Here is a 26,158-nt window from a genome sequence, read left to right as displayed (position 1 = left end):
GGAGGATAAGGGGGAATTGTCTCATTTTTGTGCCAGTATTGAGATTTGTAATAAGAAAGCGTCTCAAAAAGCCTGCTTCTGGTCAGGCAGCTGTATGGTGTGGTCCCACGATAATGTCACAACGATTTCCCTTCCCACGCCCCTCGGAGACCGTACAACTCTATACCTTCTTGTTACACAGAGAGCTACTGCTCCATCTCTTCTCCTGTGTCTCTTCTCTTTCCCGTGTTCCAGTCTAGACGTCCATCTACTGAGCCTCAGTGACGCTTATAAGACCATAATGCTTCCTGACTATCCGAAATAGAAACATTATGAAGATTAACGATTGATGTCCTGAAATCCAGATGGTGCTGAAGTATTAAAACTTAAGACCCATCAGGGTCCTACCATCGGGACCTCACCTGGCCGTGTTCTAGGAAGCGGGTCTGAGTCATCACGGCACACGGCAGGGAGTCTCTCAGACCTGACCAGGGAACAATTCTGTGTGTGTGTTTTACTCCAGCAGAAATCCTGGGTTTTAGAGCGTCATCGCCACCTACTCGTGGTTATTATTTTTTGTCTGTCTATTTTTCCCGTCTGTTAAGCCAAGCACATACAGGAAAGTCAGAACTAGATATGGGGGATGCGGCACCCCCATGTGAGCCAGGCCACACAGCAGTGTGCTGGAGGGGGTTTAGTGACCAAGTTGGGGTGTTGGCAAAAGAGAGGCTGAATTAAAGGAGAGTGGTCAGTGTAGTAGTTTCCTAGGCACTGTAATGAATTTTACTAATTACTGTTCTTTTTTGAAACCAGGGAGGCTCTTAAGCCTTATTAGCATGACAGGAATTAGGGCCATAGTTCCTATTAGGAGGGGAAAAAATAGAGAAGAAGGAAGACTAGATCGGCAGCTTACCGTATTTATCCTTTGTGTCAGCTCTCCTTCACCGTTTAAAGACACTAAGGAATAAAGTGACTGTCAGTCACGATGTAAAGAGCTGCTCTGAAACGATGCTGCATAGAAAGGGAGTTAGAAATCGGGATGCCCAACTGAACAGTAAAAATGTACGGAAGAACACTGGAAATGTCTTGTAAAAATTACAGCTGCTCCAACATTATTTGTAATAGCAAAAGACTGGAGACAGTGTCCATCAGTGAGGACTGGTTAAATAAATGCTGGCTCATCCACACAATGTGGGAGCCTGTGTAGGTGTTAGAAAAAGAGTGAAGAAGAGCTTGATACACTGGCAGGGAGTGATCTCCACTACGTAGTTACCTGAGGAGAAAAACCACGGTACAGAGCAGTGTGCATGGTATGCTGCTTTTGTGCAAGAAAAGGAGGATTGTGGATATATGGACACATTTGCTTAGATTTTCAAGGAGAAACAAGACAATAAAAGATAAATTAAAAACTAAGAAAAATGTGTAGGGGGAGGGAGGGATCAGAGTAGAGGAGACCAGGAAGAAGGTAAGATTTACCTGAATGCACCCTGATATGTAGTTTGACTTTGGAATCATAAAACAAATTATATCCAAAAAAGTAAAATCACTTCCCACCCACCACATACACAATGGGGGGGAAAAAAAAAGGAAACAAGTGAAGGGAATTATACTTTGTTAAGTGACATATCCACGTAAAGAAAATAAATATTCTGACAGACCTTAGAACACAATACTTTTTCTGTACATTCTCAATGAGATACTCTAAGGACAAAAAAAATGCAGAGTTTAAATTGTATTTAGCGGTCTTACTATTGGTTATGTTTGTGTGGTTAAGAATTAAGATTGTCTACCTAAGAGAAAAGAAATAAGCATAAGATTTTTTTTTAATTATGTAAAATTCCTGTATACTTACTTTTAAAAAAAATTTATTTATTATTTATTTATTATTTATTTCTGGCTGTGTTGGGTCTTCGTTTCTGTGCGAGAGCTTTCTCTAGTTGCGGCAAGCGGGGGCCACTCTTCATCGCGGTGCACGGGCCTCTCACTGTCGCGGCCTCTCTTGTTGCGGAGCACAGGCTCCAGACGCACAGGCTCAGTAGTTGTGTCGCGCGGGCCTAGTTGCTCCGCGGCATGCGGGATCCTCCCAGACCAGGGCTCGAACCCATGTCCCCTGCATTGGCAGGCAGATTCTCAACCACTGCACCACCAGGGAAGCCCCTTACATTTGAATTAGAAGTATGAGCAAGATATTATTCTTCCCTTAAAAAAAAAAACTCCATGTACCTGAGATCTGTTCAATAAAAAGGCCTAGAAAACAGTGGAAACCCAGTAACAATGAGCACTCCTAGCCCCCAGATTGTGGTCTTTAAACACCATTCCCCACTGTAAGAGTCCAGAGGTGCCTGGAGAAATGCCTGGTTCCACGTCTGTGATGAGAAATGTACTTGGTGAGTCTAGAACATCTTGTGCTGGAAAGCAAGGGACATATCAAAGACTAATTAGTGATTTCAGAAGAACCTAGGAACCCCCCTGCGGGGTTCCCATTGGCCAGAGATGGGATAAGTGACTGCAGATGAATATGAAAACTTTCCATGAGTTTTAACGATATTAAACCAGGAAAAGGACTGTCACACCACTCCTGCATTCAGGCTATTTGGAATGGCGATGGGGAATATGCATTGATTATGTAAATTATTCAGAGTCCGAATTCTTGGCCTTTCTCCCCATCCCCTCCCCTCTACAGCAGGCTTGGGCTCTGACCTCAGATTGACTTTTACTGGGACGGGAAATACATTGCTTTGCACTCTTGGTCATCCCTTATTGCCAACATCGTGTCCTTGGCGGAGCTGAGATCTGCCTCTGAGAGTCCAAAGACCTGGATTCTGGTCCAGCTGTTCCTGCGGCTCCCTCCACAGCCTCAGTGTCTCCGAACCTCGCTGAGCCTCAGACTCCTCATCTCTAACGTAAGAAGGACGACGATCACCTGTGCCCTGCAGCCCTTCCAATCCATGAGCACCTACCTCTAAGATGCCTTCTGCCTCACGGATGCCGTGAATTTGCGGTCTTTCCCCCATTGTTACATTCTTAAATAGGCACTTTATGAAATCGCAGTGGAGACTGGAATCGTTTCAGCTGTACCTAGAAAAATAAATATTGCCGGCTCATTACCACAGATTGGGTGGGGAAGTAATATCCTTTGTCTTTCTGTTTCTTTCAGCCATGGAATTCCATGAACACTTGCACAGCATAGGCACCAAGGAAGGTTTGAAGGAACGCAAACTGCAAAAAGCTGTGGAGAGCTTTACCTGGAATATTACCATCTTAAAGGTATTTTCCGAGTTGTTTCTGATGCTAGTGATCTTGCAGCCTTGTTCGGCATGTTTCTTCCTGTTAGTATACCATTTCCTGCACTGTACGTTACCAGCCACTCGAAGCTATGGCATGGCCACAAAAATCGAATGAGAACTCTGCTTTCTGGAGAGTCTGCTGAGGGCACAGTAGCTGGGCAGTGCAGCTCAGAGGGAGAACCGGGGACTCGAGCGGTTGGCACCTAGTGGATTCTGCCAAGAAGGGAAAGGGTCTGCATTTCATCCTTAAAGCATTGTAAAGTTCATAAACGCCAGTTGCTACATGTGAAATAGAAAGCATTGATTACAGAGGAATGACTGGGAATTTGAAGATTCTAGTTCTTCAGATTTCATTCAATGTTTTAAAGTATAATCACAGCCTTAACGTCAATATGATCCCAGGGAAAAAGTAGGAAAGAATTGTGGGGGGCATAATCAAAAGAAATATGTAAAGGAGTTGCTGTTTGAAAAAAATTTCCCTTCAAGGGAGAAACCATCTCTATCTGTTTGTTTATCTGCTCTCTTCTTTCTTTCTTTTCCTTTCTCTCTGTCTGTCTCCCTCTCTCTCCCTCCCTCCCTCCTTCCCTCCTTTCCTTCCATCTTCCTATCTCAGCATGACCATTTAAAAAAATTAACTTTTATTAGTTTTCTTATAAAAGTAATATATTTTCATTATAGAAAATGTCAAAATAGCATAACCAAAGGTAAACATAGTCCCACCGTCCAGGGTCTTTTGCTATACATTCTCCTAGTCTTTTTCTCTATGGCGTATATAATATGACATGATTTTAAAAATAATGTTATGTATGTGCCTTGGAACCTTTTTTGCATTTTGTCTCGCTGATCTTTTCTTTATCTCAGTGTTTGAGACCTTGAATAATAATAACACAGAAACATTATTTCACTCTGGGCCTTGGACAACTCAATGTAAAATTACTCTCCGGTTCACCCTCCAAACTTTCTTCTCAGTTGAATTCAAAAGACATTATCACAGCTGCCTCTTTTAATTTCTCTGTTTCCCTTCAAGTTAAAAGATCCATCCTGCATCCCTAATTTTCAAAGTAATATATACTCATGTAAAAAAAATTTGGGAAATACATACATGTAGATGATAATAAACTACAATTTAGACAAAAAAAAAAAAAAAGATCCATCCTGCAGCTGACAACAGTCTTCTGATTTAATTTAATGAAAAGTCACCCTTCCAAAGCTAGCCAACTTGCACTTTCTCATCTTAAACCCTTACTCATTTTTATAATAAGTCATTTTCTAAACTTCTTCAAATACTTCCCTTCCTACACATGTACTTTTTTGAATCTCTGGATCTTCTGCTTAGTATTTAACTCTGATCATTTGCAGTTCAGTAAACAGCAGATAGAAAAATTTACAATGAAGAGGAATTTGGCTTTACAACTTGCTGACTCACTCCCAACCAGAGATGGGGTGTACACTACAAATTTCCTGCAAACCTCAGGAAAAAATTGCATCGTAGTTTATAGCCCTGTGATAGGAACAAATGCTCATTTGGCTTTTATTTTATTATGGGCAAAACATACTTAGGGACCAAACTTTCATCTGTTAGCTATCCTTGCTACTCCATTCTGGTCCAGGAACCAGCAGCCTGGGCATCACCTGGGAGCTTGTTCACAATGCAGACTCCCGGGCCCTGCCCCAGGCCTGCTGAGTCAGAATCTGCCTTTTTACAAGATCCCGGGGGATTCTTATGCACATTACAGTTTGAGAAGCACTGGGCTAAGAACCCCTGAAAATGGGAGGCTGGCGCACATATTCATGAAAAACAGCTGACATAAAGTAATGGCTCAGGTTTTAGAAACATGAAATTGAACCAAACAGCTACAATGAGGAAACTATTTTCTTTTGAATTATGTCCAGGAGATAGAATTGGCACCTCAGACTTACGTACATATGGAAACAAGTGTATAGAACAGGGTAATAGATCTTTTTAAAATTCCCAGGGTAGTATTTGCTGTAGCTGGTGTTTGAGGATGCGCTGAGTGGGGAAGAGTTGGAGAGGTCTGTGTGTCTTTTCTGTACAATAGGAGGGCTTTTCTCATTGCTGCATATTTCACGGGTTTAAACTTTCTTTAGAAGAATCAGTGCCTGTGGAGCTTTAGACATGAGTTTGGGTCTGAGTTGAGCTCCCAGCCTTTTCCTGGCAGGAGGGGATGGGTCCCTTGAGTTCCCCTCACCACCTGTTCTCTGCGCAGAGCTTGGAGGGGGTCCAGCCCTCCAGGGCCCTGTGTGGTATGTAGTTGGCAGCGGGTGCCCTCATGGGGGCACAGAGGCTTGGGGAAGGTTCCAGACTTTCCCTCCAGACGTGCTGAGGGAGCCCCGGAGCTGTGAGGCCAGCTGTAAGAATTACCTGGGTGCTTAAAACACAGTCTCCTAAGCCCCACCGCAGACCTCCTGGGTCCTGCATCTCAGGATGCAGGAATCTGGCTGTGTGACACGTTCCTCAGGGGATTCGCAGGCACCCTAAAAAATTGAGTGCCACCACTCTAGAGTCAAATCAGAAGTGTCTTTCCTTCTGAGTCACCCCACTCATGTGAACAACAAGGGAGGCAGGGTGCCCAATCATCACGGGACGAAGGACTTGCAGTGTGAGAGCTGGGGTGATGGGTCACCCCCAGATCAGGCGCCCGGCCACAAACTCCTTTCATTCCAAGGATGTCCAGCCAAATTTTCATGAGTCTTTGCTGGCTTTGTTTAGTTTTTTCAACTTTAAGAGTTGCTATAAAATACAGAAATGAACGAAGGAGAAACGTCACCTCTGATTCCACACCCAGAATGACCCGCTGTTAACATCTTGGCATATTTACTTCCAGTCATTTTTTTCTTTGAATAAAAATCATTCATTTGTTTCTGTAAATATGTCTTCATTATAAAGAACTTTTTCAATGTATAAAAGATAAGTTTTAAAATGACCTCAGATCCTCCCTCTGAGAAATAATTATTATTAAATGTAAGTGACCTTATTCCAGGAACCTTTTTATATGCATATGGATGGATGCGTGGAGATACATGTTTTTGATCCTGAGTCATACCTTTTTCTTGTTTTTCACATCTTTGATATTGGTGTGTATCTTATAATGCATGGCATCTTTGCATTGTAGCCTAGTTAAATTGGAGTGATTTCCTTCCTTAGTGGTGTATAAAATAGTGGTACGTATGTCTCATCAGTACTAGTATCTCAGATATTACGAAATAAGGTATATCAGTAGATAGAATCCTACTATAATTTCTCTATTTAATTTTTTTAAGTACTAAGTTTCACTTCACTTAATTTAACAGGAAGGAAGCAAACCATAAAGAAACTAAATGAATTGCTGAACAATTTTTACTCTAAAGGTTTTTCTTTCCTATAAAATCCCTCTGAGGTTAAGAAAAGAGATTATGAAAAATGTTAATTGGAGTCATTTTGTTGGGTTTTTGAAAGCTATACATTTCAGTTATAAGCTTTGTTGGTTGCCCTTCTGCTACGAAAGATGAGTTAGCACTTTTTAATATTTCTGGGTGGGGAGTTAGGCATATTGTTATTTTTCCATTATCCAGGTTTAAACATCACCAGTTGGTTCCAGACTGTAGTTCCCATGTTGCTTGCTATAAGCTCAATATTTAAACTGGTTCGCTGTCACCACCAGTCCAAGAAATCGCCCATGCTTTTCTATAGCCTGAGGGAATGGCGGAGAAGAGAGAAATCTCAGCTGGGGTCATAGACAGCCTTTGTTTGCATACTGGGACCCAGCTTTCTCAGAGTTTGTAAATGTCCTGTTCTAGGGTTTCTGCTGCATAATTGGAGAGAGGGTGTAATTCATTCCCACAGGTTTCTGATTGCTTCTTTAATTCAGAAGCCAGCCCTCAAGACCTCACACTCATTAGATAGCACCATTCTCTCTTTTTTGATGAGCATTATTGAGGTATAATTTACATAAAATAAAATTCACCAACTTTAACTGCGCAATTCAATGAATTTTGACAAATGTATATAATCATGCAACATACCATAGTGATGATAGAGCTTCATTCCTAGAAGTTCCCTTGTGTCCCTTTGTAGTAAACTCCCCCACCTTGCCGATTGCTGGTCTGATTGCCATCTGTAGTTTCACCCATTCCAGAATGTCCCATAAATGGAATCATGTAGTAATAAACTTTGTGCCTGGCTTCTTGCATTTAGGATAATGCTTTTGAGATTCATCCAAGTTGATGTATGTTTCAGTAAGCTATTCCTTTTTATTGATGAATAGTATTCTATCCTATGGGTGTACCACACTTTGTATGTTCACTAGTTGATGGACATTTGGGTTGCTTCCAGTTTTTACCTATTAAGAATACAGCTGCAATGAACATTCACATTCAATTCTTTGTGTGAACATATGTTTTTATTTTTCTTGGGTAAATACTTATGAGTGGCATTGCTCATATAATAAGTGTATGTCAGACTTTATAAGAAATTGCCAACTGCTTTACAAACTGCTTTATGAACTGTTCCATTGTGAATTCCCCCCAGCAGTGTTGCAAGAGTTCCAGTTACCCCACACCCTTGTCAACGTTTGTTATTATCAGTTTAGCAAGTCTAGTAAGTGTATAGAGTTTGAGCATCTTTTTGTTGGGGTCTTTGTTTTTTTTAGATTTTTTTAGAAGATCATGATGGGCCTTAGTGTGGCTTTCTTTATGTTTCTTCTGCTTAGAGTTCTTTGAGGTTTTTCTGTATGTGGATTTACAGTTTCCATCAAACTTGGAAGATTTTCAGCCATAGTTTCTTTAAATTTTTTTCTGTTTTACCCTTTCTCGCCTCTCCTTCTGTAACTCCATTTGTACATATGTACTGCTTGATACTATCCCATAAGTCACAGATGCAGTGTTCATTTGTTTAGGCCTTTTTGCTGTTTTTTTTTTTAATAGTTTCTAGTGCTGCAAGCAATGCTAGTCTTCAAGTCTTCTAGTCTTCAAACAATACTGCTGTGTCTTCTACAGCGTCTAATCTGCCATTAATCCTGTCCAGTGGGGTTTTTATTTTGAATTTCCCGCTTCTCTTCTTTGTGCTCATGATATCCTCTCCCTCCCTTTGTGCTCATGATACAATATCCTATTGTATATTTACAATAGCTGTTGCAGCCCTCCCTCCCTCTCCACCACTACCCTTGCAGCCACTTTGCCTCCCTGAGCTCCAAAGAGGGGCTGCTGGGCTCTGTTTGGGAAGCTCTCCAGGCAATGAGCTGGACCTTATGTCCATACCCCTTCTCCCAGGGCTCCCTGTCTTGCACTATCTGAAAATCATTGCTTTATATATTGTGTCCAGGTTTCTAGTTGTGTGTCAGCCCCATTCCTAACTTTTCCATGTCACCTCTTTCTTCCCACCCCCTGTCCCATCATCTCTTCTCCTCCGTCAAACAGAAGTAAAAGGGGAAAGACACTCAGTTTATATCTCTCCAGGTTGTTGGGCTGTTAGAATTTTCAGCACCTAAATGGGAAAAGAATTTGAAAAAGAATAGATATATGTATATGTATAACTGAATCACTTTGCTGTACACGTGAAACTAACACAGCATTGTAAATCAACTGTACTTCAATATAAAATAAAAAATTTTTAAAACTTCATTGCAGAACTTCCTTCCCATAGTCCTGATGAAATGAGCAAAAAGAGTAAAACTGGCAAACACACACACACAATACACAAACACAAGCAGCCACCCCGCAAAGAAAAAGGTATAACATAATTTAATAAACTTCTAAAACTCATAGAACTCATACTGGCAATTCATAAAAATCCTGAACATTGGGGTACATGTATCCTCTCGAACCATGATTTTCTCCAGATATATGCCCAGGAGTGGGATTGCTTAATCATATGGTAGCTCTGTTTTTAGTTTCTTAAGGAACCTCCACACTCTTCTCCAGAGTGGCTGTACCAATTTATATTCCCACCAACAGTGTAGGAGGGTTCCCCTTTCTCCACATCCTCTCCAACATGTATTGTTTGTAGACATTTTTTTTAATAAATTTATTTATTTTATTTACTTATTTTTGGCTGAGTTGGGTCTTTGTTGCTGCACGCGGGCTTTCTCTAGTTGTGGTGAGCAGGGGCTACTCTTCCTTGTGGTGTGCGGGCTTCTCACTGCAGTGGCTTCTCTTGTTGCGGAGCACGGGCTCTAGGTGCGCGGGCTTCAGTAGTTGTGGCATGCGGGCTCAGTAGTTGTAGCTTGCAGGCTCTAGCGTGCAGGGTCAGTAGTTGTGGCACACGGGCTTAGTTGCTCCGCGGCATGTGGGATCTTCCCGGAGCAGGGCTCGAACCCATGTCCCCTGCATTGGCAGGTGGATTCTTAACCAGTGCGCCACCAGGGAAGTTCCCTGTTTGTAGACTTTTTGATGATGGCCATTCTGACTGGTGTGAGGTGATACCTCATTGTAGTTTTGATTTGCATTTCTCTAATAATTAAAAATGTTGAGCATCTTTTCATGTTCCTCTTGGCCACCTCTATGTCTTCTTTGGAGAAATGTCTGTTTAGGTCTTTGCCCATTTTTTGATTGGGTTACTTGTTTGTTTGTTTTTTGATATTGAGCTGCATGAGCTGCTTGTAAATTTTGGAAATTAAGCCCTTGTCAGTTGCATTGTTTGCAAATATTTTCTCCCATTCTGTAGTTGTCTTTTTGTTTTCTTTTTCATTTTCTTCGCTGTGCAAAAACTTTTGAGTTTAATCACTTTCCATTTGTTTATTTTTCTTTTTATATCCATTACTCTAGAAGACAGATTGAAAAAGATATTGCTGCAATTTATGTCCAAGAGTGTTGTGCCTATGTTTTTCTCTAAGAGTTTTATAGTATCTGGTCTTACATTTAGGTAACCCATTTAACCCATTTTGAGTTTATTTTTGTGTATAGTGTTAAAGAATATTCTAATTTCATTCCTTCACATGTAGCTGTCCAGTTTTCTCAGCACCATGTATTGAAGAGACTATCTCTTCTCCACTGTATATTCTTGCCTCCTTTATCATAGATTAGGTGACCATAAGTGCGTGGGTTTATCTGTGGACTTTCTGTCCTGTTCCATTGATCTGTATTTCTGTTGTTGTGCCAGTACCATACTGTTTTGATTACTGTAGCTTTGCAGTATAGTCTGACGTCAGGGAGCCTGATACCGCCAGCTCCGTTTTTCTTTCTCAAGATTGCTTTGGCTATTTGGGGTCTTTTGTGTCTCCATACAAATTAAAAAAATTTTTTTGTTCTAGTTCTGTGAAAAATGCCATTGGTAATTTGACAGGGATTGCATTGACTCTCTAGATTGCCTTGGGTAGTATAGTCATTTTGACAATATTGATTCTTCCAATCCAAGAACATGGTATATCTTTCCATCTGGTTGTGTCATCTTCGATTTTTTTCATCAGTGTCTTATAGTTTTCAGAGTACAGGTCTTTTGCCTCCTTAGGTAGGTTTATTCCTAGGTATTTTATTCTTTTTGATGTGACAGTAAATGGGATTGTTTCCTTAATTTCTCTTTCTGATCTTTTGTTGTTAGTGTATAGAAATGCAATAGATTTCTGTGTATTAATTTTGTATCTTGCAACTTTACCGAATTCATTGATGAGCTGTGGTAGTTTTCTGGTAGCATCTTTAGGATTTTCTATGTACATTATCATGTCATCTGCAAATAGTGACGGTTTAACTTCTTTTCCATTTTGGATTCCTTTTATTTCTTTTTCTTCTCTGATTGCTGTGGCTAGAACTTCCAAAACTATGTTGAATAAAAGTGGTGAGAGTGGACATCCTTGTCTTGTTCCTGATCTCAGAGGAAATGCATCCAGGTTTTCACCATTAAGTATGATGTTAGCTGTAGGTTTGTCATATATGGCCTTTATTATGTTGAGGTAGGTTCTCTCTGTGCCCACTTTCTGGAGAGTTTTTGTCATAAATGGGTATTGAATTTTGTCAGAAGCTTTTTCTGCATCTATTGAGATGATCATATGGTTTTTATTCTTCAGTTTGTTAATGTGTTGTATCACACTGATTGATTTGTGGATATTGAAGAATCCTTGCATCTTGGGATAAATTCCACTTGATCATGGTGTATGATCCTTTTACTGTATTGTTGGATTCGGTTTGCTAGTATTTTGTTGAGGATTTTTGCGTCCATGTTCTTCAGTGATACTGGCCTGTAATTTACTTTTTTTGTGTGGTATCTTTGTCTGGTTTTGGAATCAGTGTGATGGTGGCCTCATAGAATGAGCTTGGGAGTGTTCCTTCCTCTGCAATTTTTTGGAATAGTTTGAAAGAATAGATGTTAACTCCTCTCTAAATGTTTGATAGAATTCACCTGTGAAGCCATCTGGTCCTGGACTTTTGTTTGTTGGGAGTTTTTAAAATCACAGTTTCAATTTCAGTACTTATGATTGGTCTGCTCATATTTTCTATTTCTTCCTGGTTCAGTCTTGGAAGATTGTACCTTGCTAAGCATTTGTCCATTTCTTCGTGGTTGTCATATAGTTGTGTGTAGTAGTCTCTTATGATCCTTTGTATTTCTGTGGTGTCAGTTGCAACTTCTTTTTCATTTCTATTTTTATTGATTTGAGTCCTCCCGCTTTTTTTCTTGATGAATCTGGCTAAAGGTTTGTCAGTTTTGTTTATCTTTTCAAAGAATAAGCTTTTAGTTTCATTGATCTTATCTATTGATTTCTTTATCTCTATTTCATTTATTTCTGCTCTGATCTTTATGGTTTCTTTCCTTCTGCTAACTTTGGGTTTTGTTTGTTCTTCTTTCTCTAGTTGCATTAGTTGTAAGGTTAGGTTGTTTATTTGAGATTATTATGTTTCCTGAAGTAAGATTGTATGGCTATAAAGTTCCCTCTTAGAACTGATTTTGCTGCGTCCCATAGGTTTTGGATCATCATGCTTTCGTTTTCATTTATCTCTCGGTATTTTTTTATTTCCTCTGATTTCTTCAGTGATCCACTGGTTGTTTAGTATTGATAGCATATTGTTTAGCCTCTACATGTTTGTGTTTTTTACAGGTTTTTTCTTGTAGTTGATTTCTAATCTCGTAGTGTTGTCATTGGAAAAGATGCTTGATATGATTTCAATTTTTAAAATTTACTGTGGCTCACTTTGTGGCCCAGCATGTGATCAGTCCTGGAGAATGTTCCATGTGTACTTGAAAGGAATATATACTCTGTTACTTTTGGATAATGCTCTAAAAATAGCAATTAAGTCCATCTGGTCTAATGTGTCATTTAAGACCTGTGTTTCTTTATTGATTTTCTGTCTGATGATCTGTCCATTGATGAAAGTGGGTTGTTAAAGTCCCCTACTATTATTGTGTTACTGTTAATTTCTCCTTTTATGGCTGTTAGCATTTGCCTTATATGTTGAGGTGCTCCTATGTTGGGTGCATATATATTTACAATTCTTCCATATTCTTGTTGGATTGATCCCTTCATCATTATGCAGTGTCCTCCTTTGTCTCTTGTAGCAGTCTTTATTTTAAAGTCTATTTTTGTCTGATATGAGTATTGCTACTGCAGCTTTCTTTTGATTTCCATTTGCACGGAATTCCTTTTCTGATCACCTCACTTTCAGTCTGTATGTGTCCCTAGGTCTGATGTGGGTCTCTTGTAGACAGCATATATACGGGTCTTGTTTTTGTGTCCATTCAGCAAGTCTGTGTCTTTTGGTTGGAGCATTTAATCCGTTTACATTTAAGGTAATTATCAATATGTATGTTCTTATCATCATTTTGTTAATTGTTTTGGATTTGTTTTTGTAGGTCTTTTTCCTGCCTGTCCTCTTTTGTTCTCTTCTCTTGTGATTTGATGACTAATTTTAGTGTTGTGTTCGGATTCCTTTTTCTTTTTTGTGTATCTATTGTAGATTTTTGGTTTGCAGTTCCCATGAGGTTTTGATATAGCAGTCTATATATAAACAAGATTGTTTTAAGTTGCTGGTCTTTTAATTTCAAATGCATTTCCAGTATCCTGCATTTGTACTCTCCTCTTCTCACAATTGCTGGTTTTGATATCATATTTGTGTGTGGATGATTTCCTACCTTTACTGTATGTTTGCCTTTACTGGTGAGCTTTTCTGTTCATAATTTTCTTGTTTCTAGTTGTGGCCTTTTCTTTTCTACCTAGAGACGTACCTGTAGCATTTTTTGCAAATCTGGTCTGGTGGTGCTGAATTCTCTTAGCTTTTGCTTGTCTGTAAAGATTTTGATTCTCCATTGAATCTGAATGAGAGCCTTGTTGGGTAGAGTTTTCTTGGTTGTAGGTTCTTACCATCCATCACTTTAAATATATTGTGCCACTCCCTTCTGGCTTGCAGAGTTTCTGCTGAAAAATCAGCTGATAACCTTATGGGAATTCCCGTGTTGCTTTTAGTATTTTCTATTGCTTTTAATTTGTCAGTTTGATTACTATGTGTCTTGGTGTGTTCCTCCTTGAGTTTATCCTGCCTGGGACTCTCTGCACTTCCTGGACTTGGGTGTCTGTTTCCTTTCCCATGTTAGGGAAGTTTTCAGCTGTTATCTCTTCAAATATTATCTCAGGTTCTTTCTCTCTCTTCTTCTGGGATCCCCATAATGTGAATGTTGTCTTAAAGTTCTCTTAGACTGTCCTCATTTCTTTTCATTGTTTTTTCTTTATTCGGTTCCACAGCAGTGATTTCCACCATTCTGTCTTCCAGCTCAGTTATCCATTCTTCTGCCTCAGTTATTCTGTTATTGATTCCTTCTATTTTTCATTTCAGTTATTGTATTGTTCATCTGTTTGTTCTTTAGATCTTCTAGCTCTTTGTTAAACATTTCTTGTATCTTCTCGATCCTTGTCTCCATTCATTTTCCAAGATCTTGGATCATCTTTATTATCATTACTCTGAACTCTTTTTTTGGGTAGGTTGCCTATCTCCACTTCACTTAGTTGTTCTTCTGGGGTTTTATCTTGTTCCTTCGTCTGGGACATATTCCTCTGCTGTCTCATTTGTCTAACTTTCTGTGATTGCAGTTTCCGTTCTGCAGGCTGCAGGGTTGTAGTTCTTGCTTCTGCTGTCTGCCCACTGGTGGATGAAGCTGGTCTAAGAGGCTTGTGCAGGCTTCCTGATGGGAGGGGCTGGTTCCTGCCCACTGGTGGGTGGAGCTGGGTATTGTCCCTCTGGTGAGCAGGGCTGTGTCAAGGGGTGTGTTTAGCAGGCAGCTGTGGGTTTGGGAAGACTTTAGGCAGCCTGTCTGCTTATGGGTAGGGCTGTGTTCCTGCCCTGTTGTTTGGCCTGAGGTGTCCCAGCACTGGAGCCTACAGGCTGTTGGGTGGGGCCAAGTCTTGGTGAGAAAATGGCTCACAGCATTGAGTACTCCCCAGAAGTACCACCATCAGTATCTTTTTCCCTGCAGTGAGCCACAGCCACCCCTGACCTGAGCAGGAGACCCTCCAATACCAGCACGTAGGTCTGGTCCAACCTGCCATGAGGACACTGCTTTTTCCCCTGGGTCCTGGTGCACACGAGACCTTGTGTGCACCCTCCAAGAGTGGAGTCTCTGTTTCTCCCAGTCCTGTGGAGCTCCTATGATCAAACCCTGCTGGCCTTCAAAGCCAGATGCTCTGGTGGATCCTTCTCCTGATGCCAGACCCCCAAGCTGGGGAGCCTCATGTGGGGCTCAGATCTTTCACTCCTGTGGGAGAACCGCTGTGATATAATTATTTTCCAGTTTGTGGGTCACCCATCTGGCAGGTATGTGAGATGATTTTATCGTGATTGTGCCCCTCCTACCATCTCATTGTGGTTTATTCTTTGCTTTGGGGAAGTGGACCCACCTCTTAATGGACAGTGCAGCGTGCCTGGATGGGGGCAGAAGGCATTGTTGGTGGCCATATTTGCAGTGGCAGAATCTGTGAATGAAGCCGTTTCCCTTAAATGGGTGTGGGAGACTTTGTGAGGCTTGTCCTTACGGGATGATAAAGTCATAAGATCCCACTTCTTGTGCTCCCACTAGATTGCCAGCCTCCTCCACCATCATGTAATTGTGTTCTGTCATACAGTATATAGCATCTTACATCTCTGTGACTTCTACCCACTGATTACACTGATGCTCTCAAAGTGGCACAGATGTACCCTATTCCTTCTCCTTCAGCATCCCTGCAAATACTTGGGCACTGTTGTATCTTCTCTCAAACCCCCGAGATTCAGGATGAGGTGGCTTCTGGTACCTTCCCCATTGGGTCCCTTCATTTTCTGAAGGCTCTGGCTTGTCAGTGCCTTGTCTGTGCTTGTCAGTGTCATCAGATGGGACAACCAGGATTACCCCCACACTTCAAATGCCTGGTGGGCTAACCCTCCCAGAATGAGACTTGGCAGTCTGATTTTGCTCAAGTCTGAAAACCATCTTACTATTAATATAGGCCAAAATTATGTTGGATTTTATAGCACCTGTGTCCTATCATGGACTTAAATGAAGCTTATTACAACCCAAGATGATTTCCAGAACTGCTGCCAAGCAAGCGCTCCCTATACTGTGTCACTCCACCCTCAGAGAAAAACTAGAGATTAAACCCTGAAAGTAATTAGAGATTTGTTCTCTTTAGGAACATAAGACTTCTGCCAAAAATAAATAATTAAACCAGATAGTTTTTGCACCTGTTAAGGCATTAATCTTTCAAAATTTTATGTATGTATGTATGTAATTGAAAAATAGTTGATTACAATGTTGAGTTAATTTCTGCTGTACAGCAAAGTGATTCAGTTATACATATATATATATATATATATATATATATATATATATATATATATATACACATTCTTTTTTATATTCTTTTCCAATATGGTTTATAACAGGATATTGAATATAATTCTCTGTGCTATACAGTAGGACCTTGTTGTTTATCCATTCTGTATATAATAGTTTGTATCTGCTAATCCCAAACTCCCACTCCATCCCTCCCCTACCCCCCTTCCCCCTTTGCCACCACAAGTATGTTCTCTGTGTCTGTGAGTCTGTTTCTGTTTTGTAGATAAGTTCATTTGTGTCCTATTTTAGATTCTACATATAAATGATACCATACGGTGTTTGCCTTTCTCTTTCTGACTTACTTCACTCAGTATGATAATCTCTAAGTCCATGCATGAGCTGCAAATGGCATTATTTCATTCTTTTTTATGGCTGCATAGCATTCCATTTTATATGTGTACTACATCTTCTTTATCCATTCATCTGTCGATGGACATTTAGGTTGTTTTCGTATCTTGGTTATTGTGAATAGTGCTACTGTGAACATAGGGATGTATGTATCTTTTTGAATTATAGTTTTGTCCTGATATATGCCCAGGAGCAGGATTGCTGGATCATATGGTAGTTCTATTTTTAATTTTTTGAGGAAACTCCATACTGTTTTCCACAGTAGCTGCAGCAACTTACCTTCCCACCAACAGTGTAGGAGGGTTCCCTTTTCTCTACACCCTCTCTAGCATTTGTTATTTGTAGACATTTTAAAGATGGCCATTCTGCCTGGTGTGAGGTGATACCTCATTGTAGTTTTGATTTGCATTTCTATAGTAATTAGTGATGTTGAGCATCTTTTCTTGTGCCTGTTGGCCCTCTGTATGTCATCTGGAGAAATGTCTATTTAGATCTTCTGCCCATTTTTTAGTTGGGTTGTTTGTTTTTTTGTTGTTGAGTTGTATGAGCTGTTTGTATATTTTGGAAATTAAGCCCTTGTCGGTCGCATCATTTGCAAATATCTTATCCCAGTCTGTAGCTTGTCTTTTCATTTTGTTTATGGTTTCCTTTTCTGTACAGAAGCTTGTAAGTTTGATTAGCTCCCATTTGTTTATTTTTGCTTTTATTTCTATTACCTTGGGAGACTGACCTAAGAAAACATTGGTGTGATTTATGTCAGAGAATGTTTTGCCGATATTCTTTTGTAAGAGTTTTATGGTGTCATATCTTACATTCAAGTCTTTAAGCCATTTTGCGTTTATTTTTGTGTATGGTGTGAGGATGTGTTTTAACTTCATTGCTTTACATGCAGCGGCCCAACTTTCCCAGCACCACTTGCTGAAAAGACTGTCTGTTCTCCATTGTATATTCTTGCCTCCTTTGTTCAAGATTAATTGACCGTATGTGCGGGGGTTTATTTCTGGGGGTTTGTGTTCTGTTCCATTGATCCAAATGTCTGTTTTTGTGCCATTACCATGATTTTTTGATCACTGTAGCTTTGTAGTATTGTCTGAAGTCTGGGAGGGTCGTGCCTTCTGCTTTTTCTTTTTCCTCATGATTGCTTTGGCAATTCTGCATTTTTTATTGTTCCATATAAATTTTAGGCTTATATGTTCTAGTTCTGTAATTTGATAGGGATCACATTAAATCTGTAGATTGCTTTGGATAGTATGGCCATTTAATCAATATTAATTCTTCTAATCCAAGAGCATGGATATCTTTCCATTTCTTTGAATCATCTTCAGTTTCCTTTATTAATGATTTATAGTTCTCAGCATATAAGTCTTTCACCTCCTTGGTGAGGTTTATTCCTAAGTATTTTATTTATATCTTTTTTGATGTATTTTTGAAAGGGATTGTTTACATTCCCTTTCTGATATTTCATTGTTAGTGTAAAGAAATGCAACCGATTTCTGTATGTTAATCTTGTATCCTGCTACTCTGCTGAATTCGTGTATCAGTTCTAATAGTTTTTGTGTGGAGTCTTCAGGGTTTTCTATATAGAGTATCATGTCATCTGCATATAATGACAATTTTACCTCTTCCCTTCCAATTTGGATACCTTTTATTTCTGTTTCTTGTCTGATTGCTGTGGCTAGGACTCCAATACTATGTTGAATAGAAGTGGTGAGAGTGGGCATCCTTGTCTTGTTCCAGATTTTAGCTGGAAGGCTTTCAGCTTTTCACCATTGAGTATTATACTGGATGTGGGTTTGTCATAAATAGCTTTTATTATGTTGAGCTATGTTCCCTCTACACCCACTTTGGTAAGAGTTTTTGTCATGAATGGATGTTGAATTTTATCAAAAAAATTTTTTTGCATCATTGAGATGATCATGTGGTTTTTGTCTTTTCTTTTGTTGGTGTGGTGTATCACATTGATTGATTTGTGTATGTTGAACCATCCTTATGAACTTAGGATGAATCCAACTTGGTCATGGTGTATGATCTTTTTTATGTGTTGCTGGATTCAATTTGCTAATATTTTGTTTGAGAATTTTTGCATCTATATTCTTCAAAGAAACTGGCCTGTAATTTTCTTTTTTTGTAGTGTCCTTCTCTGGTTTTGGTATCAGGGTGATGGTGGCTTCATAAAATGTCTTTGGGAGTATTCCCTCCTCTTCAGTCTTTTGGAAGAGTTTGAGGAGAATTGGTATAAGTTCTTCTTTGTATGTTTGGTAGAATTTGCCTGTGAAGCCATCTGGTCCTGGACTTTTGTTTGTAGGGAGTTTTTAAAATTAATGTTTCTATTTCACTTCTAGTGATTGGTCTATTCAAGTTATCAATTTCTTCTTGATCCACTTTTGGTTGGCTGTGTGTTTCTAGAGACTTCTCCGTTTCTTCTGGGTTGTTGAATTTGCTGGCATATAATTTTCATAGTATTCTCTTATGGTTTTTTGTATTTCTGTGGTATTGGTTGTTTCTTCTCCTTTTTCAATTCTTATTTTGTTTATTTGGGTCCTCTCTCTTCTCTTCTTGATGAACCTGGTGAGAGGTTTTTGTTTGTTTGTTTTAATTAATTTATTTTTGGCTGCATTGGGTCTTCATTGCTGCACACAGGCTTTCTCTAGTTGTGGCGAGTGCAGGCTTCTCTTGTTGCGGAGCATGGGCTCAAGGCACGTGGGCTTCAGTAGTTGTGGCACACGGGCTCATAGTTGTGGCTCGTGGGGTTTAGAGCGCAGGTTCAGTAGTTGTGGTGCATGGACTTAGTTGCTCCACGGCATGTGGGATTTCCCAGACCAGGGCTCAAACCCATGTCACCTGCATTGGCAGGTGGACTCTTAACCAGTGTGCTACCAGGGAAGTCCTGAGAGGTTTGTGGTAAGACATTAATCTTGTTTTGTTTTTACCTGAGGTGCAGACTTACCTGGAAGACCTGAAGACTAACATTTGTTTCTGAAAATTACTTTGATAGTCTTATGTCCCACTCCTTTCCTTTGCTGATGCTAATGTCCTTTAGTTACTTCTTTTATTATAGGTGATCTACTATGTTGCCTGTTTTCCTAAAAAGCTCTAATTGACTAAAAGCCATTTCTCTATTTAGTGTGTGAAAACTCCTCAGAGTGGCTCAGAAAATCAAACTACAGTAGCGTTTGTCACTAGGCAGGCTGTCCTTTCTGACCCATTTAAAACACAGTAAAACCTCAGACATTTGGATCCCACTGGTGTGGAATTTGTGATTACTCAGCTAATGTTTAATTATGCAGAGGTGTGCTTGAAAGATTAATGGTGCAAGGGAAGTGCTTACATGGGCGCCATTTTTGCTAGTGTCTTCAGAAGCCTTCCCGCTCCCCATCCTGGCCCTGCTCATCTCCCATCCCCTCGCTCCCACCCCCTCTCCAGCCCTGGTCCTCTACCTGGAATCTCTTGACATCCTCCGTTTGTGCTTGGCTGGGCTCACCTCTGCTGTCTGGAGACCCTGCTGGCTGCTTCTGAGACCCTCACCCCACTTCTGTGCAGGCGGGCACCTCTCCCTTCCCAGGTCAGGTCTGTAACAGGGAGGGTGGTCACAGTCAGAACTCAGAGGGCTTTGTGACATAGAAGCCAGGCCCCTATGGTGAGGCCCCAAAGGCATCATCTGCAGGAGCTGTGGAGTCACAAGTGGAAAACAGTGTCCTCTGCAGCTCCTAGACCTGCTGGAATCCTCTCCTGCCTTCCATTGAGGCTCAGCTCAGATCCTACACTTTCCCCCTGGGGCTGCCTGGGGGGCCCCACCTTCCATCAGTGTTGAACGAAATGTAAAGTTGTTTCTCAGGAGAAAGGCAGAGGTTAGGAGCTGCGTCCCCAGGTCCCCTTGCTGTTCCTCACGCTCTCAGACCCTCTCATGAACCTCTAAGTGCTGGGGTGGGAGTCAGGGGAGGGAGGGCAGCCTTCCTGCTGCAGTGATGTGAGTTTGTTTTCAGTTCACATTCACACCCTTCATACACATGAAGCAACGTGAGCGGGGTGGGAACACAACAGAAAAAATAGTGAAACATTTAAAACAAATCTTTTCCTGTGGAAAAGCTTGTGCCACCATCCCTGTTGCTCTAGCTTTAGGTGATGATGATTGGGGGGTCTTTTTTGAGTGGAAGGTTTATTGAGACCTCAGTGGAATGAAGGCCTGATGAGCCATGTGGGGGGCTTCCTGACTCTGGTTAATTCATCAGCTACCCCCCAGCACCCCTCGCAGGGCACTGTCAGAGTGTGGTAGGTGGCGGTTTAGAACCGGTAGTCGAGATTCCCATTCATTCTGTTGCCCACTCTTTTGTCACTCAACAAAAACTGGAAATCTAGATTTCTGCTCCTGTATTTAATCACAGGAAGAGTGCATTTTCTGCATCAGTGGTGATGTGCTGAGTGCACTTAAAATGTCATCACTCTTCCATTCTGCTGGCTTTAAAGTGTCACATGTAACATGCAGGAGCTCAACTCCCTATAGTTTGGGCCCCTGGTTTAGTTTATCCAGAAAGAAAACAAAACACACACAGAAAGCTGTGTGTGTTTAAGTATAATTTGCCATGTAGACTCTGCCTTGGGTGAGGCCGTTGGTCTCTCCAAATTGTATCCTCAGCTACACAATGGGGATGGTAATCGCACCCCACTTGCAGAATTGAGAGACTGTCATGAGAATAATCTTTGTAAAGGGCTTAATTCAGTGTCTGGCACACAGTAGTCACTCAATAAATGGTGACTATTGTTCCCAGTAGGCTTTGCTGGTATACATTCCTACATGCCTAATTTGACACATCATAGGCTCTGTGGTTTCAAATTTTGGACTCTAATCACACTTGCAGTCCTTCTGTTTGAATTTGAGTGGTGGCTGTAAGAGTTAGAACATATTGGTTTCCATAGCCCTCTTAAAGGAGGTTTATGCTTTTGGCCTGTGACCCTGAATGCTCATGAAATACTGAATTGAAGTGTATTCAGTTTGTATATGAGTCTTGCATCACCCAGAAGAGTGACTAACCACAAAACATTTACTAAGAAGTACTCTGTTTGTCACCACATACTATTAATATTCCAGTTAAATAACAGTGAAGAAGCTGTAACTTCCTGTCAACCTGGCTTTTGTTTTCCGGCCATGAGATTGTGTTAAGGTTTTACAAGTTCAATTCTTGGCTTTTGGTTGCAGAAAATGCTCGGGGGAGATGGCAGAGGAACCCTAGATTAGCATGCGTCAACTCAGAGTGGCGCTGAGGGGACCTGCAGCTCGTGGAGACTTGTGGGGTGACGGGAAGATAACTTGATAAACAGCTTGCATCTCAAGCTGCTGAGCAAGGCCCAGCATGCAGTGGGTGTGAGGCCCACTGGGGGTGACAGTCTGTCTTGGTCTGGGCCTGGCACCCCTTTTCATTTAGTCCAGAGTCAGTGTCATCTTGTGGGGGAGCAGAGGTGTTAGTGCTAGCAAATGCAGGTTTGTGTGCCCAACGCACAGTGAGGCCAAACAGTACCAAAACATCGGAGTTTGGTGCAGAGAAAGGTTTATTGCAGGTTTATTGCAAGGAGACGGGTGGCGCATACCCCCAAAACCCTGAACTCCCCAAAGGGATTCAGCAAAGCATACTTAAAGGCCAGGTGAGGGAAGGGGGTCACAGGGTACGTGACCAGCTCCTGCACAATTCTCTGATTGGTTGATGGTGAGGTAACAGGGCAGTGTAACAGGCGTCAACATTGTCAGTCCTTAGGCTCCAGGAGGCCTGAGGGCTACATGTTCATGGTCATCAAGTAGTTAACATCTTCCATTTGGTAGGGGGGTGTGGTTTCACATCTGTGAAACAACTCAGGAAATGTGCACCAGATACTGTTATCTAGGTACTTCAGAGAGGAGCTAAAGCAGAGGATATGGGGGAAGGGCCTGCCCTGGCAAGACCGCATAGGGTCCTGCTTGGTTCCAATTCCCCCCTTTTCTTTGATACTTCTCAATCCTGAGGAGAACAGGTGTTGGACAAGAAAAGAAATAAAGTTTTAGTTAAGGAGGTTAATCATAAACTTGACAGAGGAACCCACAGGGTCCTGTCACCAGCAGACACTGCTTTGAGAATCAGTCTGACACAGCTCAGAAAATTCAAGTTCTTGGCAATAAAGGAGTGTGCTCGAACTCACATCCACAATGGCCACCCAATTTTACCTTGGCTGTCTGAACCATAGCTATTCCATTTTGACTTTCAAATGCATTTTTCTCCTTAATGGCCAAAGCAGATGTCACTGTTAATGATTTTAGTGCTTTTCTAGACATGAAGAGACGCAAGAATTTGGGTCATAAAATCTTTTCCTGAAAGTATCTAACTATCTGAAGGTCTGTTCTGTCAGCTTTTCTCAGAGCACTAAGTGCGTCATTCCTGATCTCCACCCTGAACTCCTTTCAGGGGGTGTTGAAGGTCAGTGACTGGAGTGGCTTGTGGCTTAATCCTTGTAGAGGCAGATGGCAAGTGCCAATTTTTAGTTGGCAGTGGTCCCTCATGGTCATAAATTCGAACATGATTTGGGAAGCATTTCATGATCATTTCATCCCATAATGTTAGGAATACCCATTAGTAGGTCAGGCGAGGATTTCATTGATAGGCCACTCAATGTGCTATTACTGGACTAGGCCTTATTAACAGTAGTCAAAAGTCTCTGGACCACCTGTTTTTCTAGTCTGTTATGGTCTAGGAAAAAATTCCTTCTTGTTGCTTCTTCCTGTATCTAGAGTTGCACTATTACAATCATTGGTCTTATATAGAACTTTATATCTGGTCAACTGTTTCAAGTCGCCTAGTCATCATTATTTTATCAGAGGCTCTTGTATTTGGTAATACAAGAAACAACAATTCTGTAAAACAGGCAATATACAAATACTATAGCTAGTAGTATTAGTAAGGTCATAAGTTGGCACAAATATCTCCTGGTTTCAGCCAGACTCCAGGAGGGGATGTGTTACTTTCTTCTTTCCTGTGGCCATTCACAGGTGGACTGGTTCAGGATGTTCCCTGTGAGCTGAACAAAGGTATTTTAGTTTAACATTCAAGCATGGGGACAGTGTTCCCTGAGATGGACCATTATGTATACTTTAAGCGATAGGCAACATCCCTTTAGTGATTAAGTGGTAGCAAAAGCAGTAGAATACAAAGATTAAAGTAAAAGAAACGGATCTAATATGGAGTCAGATTTGTTATTCCCTATTACAGCTCCCCACTGTCAGTGTCCATTCCACCATCGTGTGGGAAAGGGGTGACGACTGCTCTGGCTACTTCCTGCTGAACAGGAGCATTGATGGGTGATTATGGAATGGAACTGATCAGCTTTCGGCAGGGAATATTCCTTAGAATCTTTAGTAAATAGTACAATTCTCTTTCCTTTTTTATCACAATTATTTGAACCTGATGAAACCCTTTATTTAGCCCTTTTGTTGTCTGATTTGTCATTGGACTTGGGCTTTTGGTTCCAGTTCCTATACATAGCTATTCATTTTAACTTTCTGACTGTCATAACTACACTAGATTCCTGTCCTGTTCAGGTGAACAAGATCAAACAAGTAGGTTGACTCACCTTCTCCAGCTATAGTGAAAGTGCAATCTCAATACTTGTCTTTTTGAAGAGCAACCTTAAGTCTTCTAAGGGTTTACAAACCCATTGCTCTCTAGGCCTTTCAGGAGTTGGGCCATTTTCTGATGACAGTGGTGCTGCTTTAATCCCAGTGTGATGAATTCATGGCTTTACTCTGGCTAACTTGACAGATGAGTTTGTGGTAGGTAATACCACATGTGGTCCTGTCCACCTTGCAGTCAGCTGATGTTCAGGCACTTTACCTTTATAGGCTTTAAGGAGGACTTGGTCTCCAGGTCAGAAAGGATGTAAGGCTACTTCAGTTAGATAGGCAGACCTGTGGGAGGCAAACTCATGAACAGAGGTTAGTATAGTGCCCAAAGTTTTAATGTAATTAGCAACAGCTAGGTCTTTCAGAGCATTTATAGATTCTCCCACATGGGCAGACACCTGGAATGGCCTACCATACAATATTTCAGAGGGGCTTAATTTAAGTCTCCTTTTGGGAGCCATTCTGATCTGTAGTAGGGCAATTGACAAGGCCTTATCCCAAGTTAAATTAGTCTCTTGACACATTTTAGCAATGCTCCTTCCAGTATGTATAATCTCTGGCTACAGGTCATGGGGCATCTGATATTTATCCAAAGGTAGATGATTGGGATAAGTTTCAGAAATAAACTTAAGAGTGTCCTTCTTAATAATGCAATTAAACTTTATAATTATGTAGCATTACAACAAGGAACTGTCTAGGAAGTGAGTCTTAGACAATAAATGCAGACCTCAAGTAACAGAGTCAGAATTTGATATCTACTGAAATGTAATCTCTTTCTCTCTAAAAATTACCCTCATTTTTCATCAAATATAGCCAAATTAAGATTTGTTTGTTTGCAAAATGAGTCTGGTTAATTGATCATATTGGCTCCTTTCAATTGGCTGTGTTGGAATTTTTCGTAAGGAGTCTGAGACTGAAATTTTAAAAGCCCTCTGAGGGCCAGGAAAGCCATGCCAAGGGCTTTTCATAGATTTTGCCTTACAGATGTAGGTGAATTCCTCACTTTTTGAGGTCCCCAAAGTACCTCGAGATTTTTGCACCTGTTAGGAAGTATCCTTCCTAATTTACCTGATAAAGCTGCTGGGAACCTAAGAGTTTCCAATATCTGGAGGGATCAGGTAGAGAGAAAATATAAATGTTTCAATTGTGTTTACAAAGGTAAAATCTACCAAATTGCTGTAAGTCATAATTAGCTTAAGGGGAAAGGTTTCCTTAAAACCAAAAAATTATAACCATATTCATCAGTTTACCAGTCTTATATAATTAATTCTTTTTTACTAACAGTTTTATGAAATCAGAGTTGCCATTAGACTTTTAAAATCTAGTTTAGCAGTATGATTGTCAAAAAGTCCTTTCTATGACTCTTCTTAGAGATGAAGCATTTTGCAAAGCATCAGCATAACTGTCTCTGAATGATAAAGGACTTAAAAAGGCAAGGTTAGAGATCTGATTATAATGTTTTTTGACAAAGAAGCTTAATGAAGTTGTGACATACAGCATTTTAACCTGTGTACTGGCTTAAGTGATTTACTTTCTAACTGTGACTTTCTCTTTCCTATAACTTCTTGCTTCTTTTCTATTTAAAGACCTTTCAATATTTCCTGTAGGATAGGTTTAGTATTGCTGTATTCTTTTAGTTTTTGCTTATCTGAGAAATTATTTCTCTCTTTTTCTATTTTAAATGGTAATCTTGCTGGTGGATTCTAGGTTGCAGATTTTTTCCCTTCCAGGATTTTGAATATATCTTGTCACTCCCTTCTGGCCTGCAATGTTTCTGTAGAGAAATCAGCTGATAGCCTTATGGGGGTTCCCTTGTAATTAAGTCTTTGTTTTTCTCTTGCTGCCTTCAGAAACCTCTCTTTATCTTTAACTTTTGCTATTTTAATTATAGTATGTCTTGGTGTAGGTCGGGTTTGGGTTTATCTTGTTTGGAACCCTCTGTGCTTCCTGTACCTGGATATCTGTTTCCTTCTTTAGGTTTGGGAAGTTTTCAGCCATAATTTCTTCAATTACATTTTCAATCCCCCTTTCTCTTTCTTCTCCTTCCGGAATCCCTATTACGCATAGATTGGCATGCTTTATATTAGTATTCCATAGGTCTCTTATATTGCTTTCATTTTT

At 40.6% G+C, this 26,158-nt stretch overlaps 1 protein-coding gene across 2 annotated transcripts in view; it reads left to right on the top strand.

Moving 5' to 3' along the window:
• The window catches only part of PLCL2 (phospholipase C like 2), a 191,925-nt gene that overhangs the window by 160,709 nt on the left and 5,058 nt on the right, over positions 1-26,158 (top strand). For both annotated transcript variants that reach the window (XM_082459226.1, XM_082459227.1), the window contains exon 6: positions 3,137-3,246. In XM_082459226.1, the coding sequence (XP_082315352.1) occupies positions 3,137-3,246 (110 nt within the window). The remainder of the gene's footprint in view (positions 1-3,136; positions 3,247-26,158) is intronic.

The sequence above is a fragment of the Balaenoptera physalus genome, assembly GCF_965194825.1.
Source record: "Balaenoptera physalus genome assembly, chromosome: 4".
Classification (NCBI taxonomy): Eukaryota; Metazoa; Chordata; class Mammalia; order Artiodactyla; family Balaenopteridae; genus Balaenoptera; species Balaenoptera physalus.
This window is presented reverse-complemented; position numbering and strand designations above follow the sequence as displayed.